The following is a 7,708-nucleotide window of genomic DNA, read 5'->3' as shown; positions in this document are numbered from 1 at the left end:
TTTTTTTTTTTTTTTTTTTTCTTTTGTTTTCTTTGTAATGAATTTTGCATTTGTATCTTCGACTTCTTAATGTGCTGTCTACAAGTTTTCACGCACACACGCTGAAATTTGATTCATGTCAAAATTCTTGAGCAGTCTGACCTAGGGACATTTTCGTACAAAATTGATACGAGTTCTTTTTCTCTTTTCTTCCTAAATAATGTCACATTTTCTTCTTGGAGGTCTTACTGTGCTATCTACAAATTTTCATGCACACATGACGAAATTTGATTCAGGTCAAAATTCTTGAGCAGTCTAATCGAGGGGCATTTTCGTAAAAAATTGATCCGAGTTTTTTTTCTTTTCTTTTCTTTTCTTTCTAAAGTGTTTTCCATTTGTTTCTTGGCACTCTTAATATATCATCTACAAGTTTTTATGCACACATGCCGACATTTGATTCCGGTCAAAATTCTTGGCCAGTCTGACCGAGGGGCAATTTCGTACAAAAATTACAATACTCCACAGGAGCACTCCACATAATACTCAATGCAGCCTATGCCTAATTTAAGGCGAAAAAGGCCTGTGGGGGAGTTGGAGAAGGGTGAGGTTGGCCAAGAAAAAGCCAAACCTCAGAAGAAGGGCAAAGAGACCAAGGAGCCCAAGGAGAAGAGGACCAAGTCCATTGATAGCCGAGACGAGGCGGCTATTCGGAGGGAACAACGGATATGGTCGCCGTGGCTCGAACTGGATAGCGCTTCAATTTCTTGGGATGCAACCTTGTGGGAATCCCAACGACGGGAGGCGTCATTCTTGGCTGAGGCCCTGCAGCAGCCTCTTCTTTTGCCTCGTGACATGAAGGGGCTCCGGGATACTTAGCAACCAGAACTCTTCATGTCGCTGAAGAGGGACATGGCAATGGTAAGCAAAAACTTTTACTATCTCGTTCTCTTGTTACGCATCCATTTATTCACCATTCTCTCTGATTAAGCTTTTATTCTCTTGGTGCAGGTCACTCAACAAATCTTCGTTGCTAAGGAGTGGGCCAAAAAGGCACGTGAGGACCTTCATAATAAGGCTCAGTCCCGCTGCATTGCCGAGAGGGCTACTGGCGACCTCAAGAAGGAAAACGATAGCCTGAGCCATGAAGTAAAGGAGGCGAAGATGGGGCAGGACAGCGCGGAAGCTGGCCTCAAAAATGCCACTAAGCAGGCTGAGGATGTGCGCCTACAACTCCGCCAGTCCGAGGATAATCTTAGGACAGAGAAGCAGGCGGTTTCAGATCTCAAGGCCGAGCTTGCAAAGGTTAAGGGGGAGGCCCGCCTGGCCAGGGAGGCGGCCGATAAGGTAGTGGCAGCCTCTTATGAACGCGGGGTCAAGGATACTGAGGTCAGGCTGGCCGAGGAGGTGGCTACTGTATGCAGGGAATACATTACCCTGTCTTGGGATGTAGCCTTGGACCGGGCGACTGTCCCAGCGGATTCCGATCTTAGGAAAGCTGAGAATATCTTTTTTCTTGAGGAAGTTCGTGAGATCCTCTACGAGGCCGCGACTGAAGAGCCTCTCCCAACGAAGGCTTTAGCCTCGGACTCTGCTATGCCTGAAGCTGAGGATGCGCAGTCGGCCGTGAAGGACAAGTTGCCTGAGGATAGTCTTTCAATCAAGGAGGTTGTTGCATAGGCTAAGGAGACTGTTTCGAGGCCACAACCAGTAGATGACCAGCCCGGGCTTGCTCAGGGATCAGATTTAGGAAAGTAGTGTAGGATTTTCTTGTTATATTTTTCATATTTTGTTCTGTTTAAGGGTTGTAAAAGGATCGCTTTTGGGGATTTCAATGAATGGTATCGTTTCCTTTTATTCTTGTTGTTTTACTTTCTATTCTATTTTTATCATAAATTGATGTTTATTCTGCCATTAATTGCTGAAAACCAAGCGTGAATGAACGAATGTGTAAAGAATGATAGTTAATAATTTAGACAGAATTGCTGCGAGGCTAATTTCCCCCAAGTCTGTGGTATGAGGAGTCAGGCAGGACTTGGGTTCTGTTTAACACTTAACGAGAGTTGCTGGGGGGTTAATTTCTCACAAGTCTGTGGTCCGAGGAGCCAGGCAGGACTTGGGTTCTGTTTAACACTTAGTGCAAATCGTTGCGAGATTAATTTCCCCCAAGTCTGTGGTCCGAGGAGCCAGGCAGGACTTGGGTTCTGTTTAACACTTAGTGAAAATCGCTTCGTGGTTAATTTCCCCTAAGTCTGTGGTTCGAGGAGCCAGGCAGGACTTGGGTTCTGTTTAACACTTAGTGAGAATTGTTGCGAGGTTAATTTCCCCCAAGTTTGTGGTCCGAGGAGCCATGCAGGACTTGGGTTCTGTTTAACACTTAGTGAAAATCGCTTCATGGTTAATTTCCCCCAAGTCTGTGGTCCGAGGAGCCAGGCAGGACTTGGGTTCTGTTTAACACTTAGTGAAAATCGCTTCGTGGTTAATTTCCCCCAAGTCTGTGGTCCGAGGAGCCAGGCAGGACTTGGGTTTTGTTTAACACTTAGTGAGAATTGTTACGAGGTTAATTTCCCCCAAGTCTGTGGTCCGAGGAGCCATGCAGAACTTGGGTTCTGTTTAACACTTAGTGAAAATCGCTTCGTGGTTAATTTCCCCCAAGTCTGTGGTCCGAGGAGCCAGGCAGGACTTGGGTTCTGTTTAACATTTAGTGAAAATCACTTCGTGGTTAATTTCCCCCAAGTCTGTGGTCCGAAGAGCCAGGCAGGACTTGGGTTCTGTTTAACACTTAGTGAGAATTGTTGCGAGGTTAATTTCCCCCAAGTCTGTGGTCCGAGGAGCCATGCAGGACTTGGGTTCTGTTTAACACTTAGTGAAAATCGCTTTGTGGTTAATTTCTCCCAAGTCTGTGGTCCGAGGAGCAAGGCAGGACTTGGGTTCTGTTTAACACTTAGCGAGAATTGTTGCGAGGTTAATTTCCCCCAAGTCTGTGGTCCGAGGAGCCATGCAGGACTTGGGTTCTATTTAACACTTAACGAGAGTTGCTGGGGGGTTAATTTCCCCCAAGTTTGTGGTCCGAGGAGCCAGGCAGGACTTGGGTTCTGTTTAACACTTAGTGCAAATAGCTGTACAGTAACACGGCGTCAAGCATGGTGTCTTTCATTAATAACAGTACCTTTTCAGGTTATTTACATTCCACGGACGTGGTACTACATTTTCGTCCAAGTATTCCAAAAAGTATGCCCCAATGCCGGCTACGGAAGTGATACGGTATGGGCCCTCCCAGTTTGGTCCAAGCTTTCCCCATGCAGGGTTCCTCGCGGTGCCCAGGACTTTCCTCAGTACTAGATCCCCAGGCGTCAAGGGCCTTGACTTCACCTTGGCATCGTAGCCCTGTTTGAGCTTTTGCTGATAATAAGCTAGGTGAACCATCGCACTTTCCCTTCTCTCTTCGAGAAGATCCAGGCTTTTTTCCAGAAGGCTGTTGTTAGCAATGGGGTTGAAGGCAGTAGTCCTCTGGGTTGGGAAGTTTATCTCCAGTGGGATGACAGCCTCGGCTCCGTAGGTCAATGAAAAGGGGGTTTCTCCTGTGGACCTGCGAGGCGTGGTGCGGTATGTCCACAAGACGTGGGCTAACTCTTCAACCCACCTCCCTTTCACGTCGTCCAACCTCTTCTTCAGTCCATTCACTATGGTTTTGTTGATGGCTTCCGCTTGTCCATTACCTTGTGGGTAGGCCGATATGGAGTATTGGTTGATAATCCCCAGCTCATTGCAATATTCTCTAAAGGCTTTGCTGTCAAATTGGAGGCCGTTGTCCGAGATCAGGGTGTGTGGGGTCCCGAACCTAGTGATAATATTTTTCCAGAAAAATTTCTTGACATCGACGTCCCTGATGTTTGCCAACGCCTCAGCTTCGACCCACTTCGTGAAGTAATTGATGCCGACGAGAAGAAAGTTCTTGTTCCCAGCCGCTTTGGGGAACGGCCCTAGTATGTCTAGGCCCCATTGTGCAAATGGCCAAGGGCTGGACAACGGGTTAAGTACTCTGCCCGGCTGATGTATGTTCGGGGCGAACCTTTGGCATTGGTCGCACTTCTTCACATATTCCAGAGCCTCTTTATGCATGCTCGGCCACCAGTAACCCAGCGTCATGGCCCTGTGGGAGAGGGACCTACCCCTCGTATGGCTTCCACAGATCCCTTCATGTAACTCTTCCAGTATGAGTTCTGTAGCCTCTGGGTGCACACACAGTAGGTATGGCCCCGAGAATGAGTGTCGGTAAAGCTTGGAGTCCTCGGACAGCCAGAATCGAGAAGCTTTCCTCCTGATCTTGTCAGCCTCAACCTTATCGTCCGGCAAGGTGTCGTGCTTTAAGAACAGCACTAGAGGGTCCATCCAACTAGGTCCTGCCTCGACGTTATGTACCCGAATTCCGTTAGCCTTCTCTGTTGTTGGGCGGCAGAGATCTTCAACTAAAATAACCCGCGGAAGGGGTTGAGCCGAGGAGGTGGCCAGTGTTGCGAGAGAATCAGCATGGGTGTTCCCACTCCTAGGTATATGCGTTAAACGGAAGTCATCGAAATAGGTCTGCAGGTGTTTAGCCCGGGCCAGGTACCCTTGCATCCTTTCATCCTTCGCCTCCAATTCCCCATTTACTTGTCCCACAATGAGTCTCGAGTCCGAGAATATGCTTGCGCATTTTCTACCCAATTTCCGGATCATTGACATCCCCTCCAACAGTGCCTCATACTCGGCTTCGTTATTCGTTGCAGAGAATCCGAGCCTCAACGACTTCTCTATGGTTATCCTTTCGGGAGAGACTAGGACGAGCCCCACCCCTGAGCCCCTTTGGTTTGCTGCACCATCGATGTGTGCTCCCCACCAATTGTGTTCATGCTGAGAGACCGTGCTGATCAGTTTCCCATCAGCACTTGGTGACCCCAACATTTCCATCCCTTCTATGGTGGGCTCCGCAAATTCAGCTACTAGATCGGCGAGGACCTGACCTTTTATGGCGATGCGAGGCATGTATCTAATGTCGAAAGAGCCTAGGATTGTTCCCCACTTAGCTATTCTACCTGTGTAGTCGGCGCTGCGGAGGACTGATTTCAGTGGAAGTTGAGTTAGCACAACTACTGTATGTGCCTGAAAATAGTGGGGGAGCTTCCGCGTGGCTTGTACGACGGCCAATATGGCTTTTTCGAGGGGGAGATACCGGGTCTCTGCCTCCTGCAGCGATTTGCTTACGTAATACATGGGTCGCTGTGTGCTGTTGTCTTCTCGGATTAGCACTAAGCTCACCGCATGAGAGGCTACTGCGATGTATGCGAACAACACCTCGTCGGCATCGGGACTGGACATGATCGGTGGTCGGGCGAGGTATTCCTTGAGTTGTTGGAAAGCTAAAGCACACTCCTCAGTCCACTCGAAGCCCTTCCACTTGTGCAACAGGAGGAAGAAAGGCCTGCATCTGTCCGCTGAGCGGGAGATGAAACGGTTTAAAGCAGCTATCATGCTGGTAAGCTTCTGGACCTCTTTGGGATTCCGAGGAGGTTGTAGGCTATGAATGGCTCTTATTTGGTCAGGGTTAACTTCTATTCCCCGGTGGGTCACCATATAGCCCAAGAACTTTCCTGATCCCACCCCAAATGAACATTTGGATGCGTTCAGTCGTAGCTTGTACTTTCTCAAAATTTGAAAGACTTCACCGAGGTCTCTGGTGTGTTCGACCACCAATTTGCTCTTTACTACCATGTCGTCTATGTACACTTCAACGGTTTTACCCATCTACTGTTCAAACATCCTAGTCATCATCCTCTGATAAGTCGACCCGGCATTCTTCAGGCCAAAGGGCATCACCTTATAATGATAGTTTCCAACTGGGGTGACAAAAGCGGTTTTTTCTTGGTCTTCGGCAGCCAGGGATATCTGATGGTAGCCCTGGAAAGCGTCCAAAAAACTCATTCGGGGGTGTCCGACAGTCGCATCTACCAATCGGTCTATCTGCGGCATTGGGAAAGGATCCTTCGGGCAGGCCTTGTTTAAGTCCGTGAAGTCTACGCAGACCCTCCATTTCCCGCTTTTCTTCTTTACCACGACTGTGTTTGCTAACCATTCGGGGTAGAATACTTCCTTGATAGTCCCAGCTTTCTTCAATTTTGCGACCTCTTCTCTCACAGCGTCTGCATGTTCTTTTGACAGCCGTCGAGGAGGTTGCTTCTTTGGTGTTATGGCCGGGTTAACATTAAGGTGATGGCATATGAGATCTAAGTCAACCCCGGGGGCTTCATAGGGATCCCAAGCGAATACGTCCTCATTCTGTCGAAGAAAATCAATTAGTGCTGACTTCTCCTATGCTGGTAATTCCGAGCCGATCTGAAAAAACCTCTCAGGGTCTGATCTGACAAGTACTTTTTCCAGTTCCTCACAGTTCACCTCCATGGCCGGTCCTCCACTACCCGCAGTTGGGACCGAGGTCATTGATTGCTATAAGCCGTTCTCGGCTGAAGTGGAAGGCTCGTTATTTGGCCGTCGTGAGATCGCTGACACCATGCATTGTCTAACCATTCCCTGGTTCCCTATTATTTCTTTGATTTGACCTCCTGACAGATATTCAATTTTTGGTGCAAGGTTGACGGCACAGCCCCCGGTGCATGAAGCCATGGCCGGGCCACAATAGCTGTGTAGAGGGAGTATGCATCTACGACAATGAAGTTCACTTCTACCACGTCTGAATCCGTTTGCAGAGGCAGCCTAATCATGCCTTTCGGGATGATGATTTTTCCTTCAAAGCTGACCAGGGGGGAATCGTATGGCGACAGGTCTTCCTGCTTCAAGTTCAGCCCCTTATACAAATCAGGGTACATTACCTCCATGGCGCTGCCTTGATCAACTAACACCCTTTTCACGTCATAACCTCCTATTCTGAGCGTGACGACTAGGGCATCGTCGTGGGGTTGAATAGTTCCTTGCTTGTCTTCCTCTGTGAACCCGATTAATAGCGTGGCACTCACTTTGGCTCTCTTGGATTCCCTTTCGTCTGGCCCCGACGGGAACCTGCCCACTGACATTACTCTGAAAGGGCTTGGACCGGTCCTCCCAGGTGCGGCAAGAATGACATTTATTGTGCCAATGGGTGGCCTCAACGTGCCTTGTCTGGTCTCGACATTTGACTGTTCAGGGCGGTGCAATAGATGCCTCAACTTTCCTTCTCGAACAAGCCGATCCAAATGGTTTTTCAGATTCCTGCAATCGTCGGTGGTGTGACCTGGCTCCTGGTGGTACGCGCAGTACAGATTCTGATTGCGTTTTAAAGGGTCGCCCGCCATCCTGTTCGGCCACTGAAAGAAAGGTTCGCACTTCACCTTCTCCAGGATCTTGTGCAATGGTTCTCGGAACACAGCATGGACTACCTGAGCCCCAGTAGGTTCGGACTGTTCCATGTAATCTCTTCTCAGCCTGTTACTGCTGCTAAAGCGGTCCGACCTGAAGTCCCTCCTCTCCTGAGGGACAACCTTCGCTTTACTCTTCCCCATCTGCTGGTCCTCCTCAACCCTTTTGTACTTGTCTATTCTGTCCATGAGTTGTCGCACGCTGGTGACTGGCTTCCCAGTGAGGGACTTTCTTAAGCCATGCTCTGTCGGCAGGCCCCTTTTGAATGTACTAATGGCGACATCATCGTAGTTTCCTTCTATCTCGTTGTACATTTCCTAGTAAGCTGGATGGAAACACCTTA

At 48.7% G+C, this 7,708-nt stretch overlaps 1 protein-coding gene across 1 annotated transcript; it reads right to left on the bottom strand.

Annotated features, from left to right (window-relative positions):
- Nucleotides 1-6,554: 6,554 nt before the first annotated feature.
- LOC115972869 lies at nucleotides 6,555-7,508 on the bottom strand. The gene is made up of 2 exons (XM_031093103.1): nucleotides 6,873-7,508; nucleotides 6,555-6,800 (listed from the first exon to the last, which is right to left on the bottom strand). Exons 1-2 carry the CDS (start codon nucleotides 7,506-7,508, stop codon nucleotides 6,555-6,557), a joined length of 882 nt encoding a protein of 293 aa, XP_030948963.1.
- Nucleotides 7,509-7,708: the final 200 nt, after the last annotated feature.

The sequence above is a fragment of the Quercus lobata genome, unplaced genomic scaffold (assembly GCF_001633185.2).
Source record: "Quercus lobata isolate SW786 unplaced genomic scaffold, ValleyOak3.0 Primary Assembly Scq3eQI_107, whole genome shotgun sequence".
Classification (NCBI taxonomy): Eukaryota; Viridiplantae; Streptophyta; class Magnoliopsida; order Fagales; family Fagaceae; genus Quercus; species Quercus lobata.
This window is presented reverse-complemented; position numbering and strand designations above follow the sequence as displayed.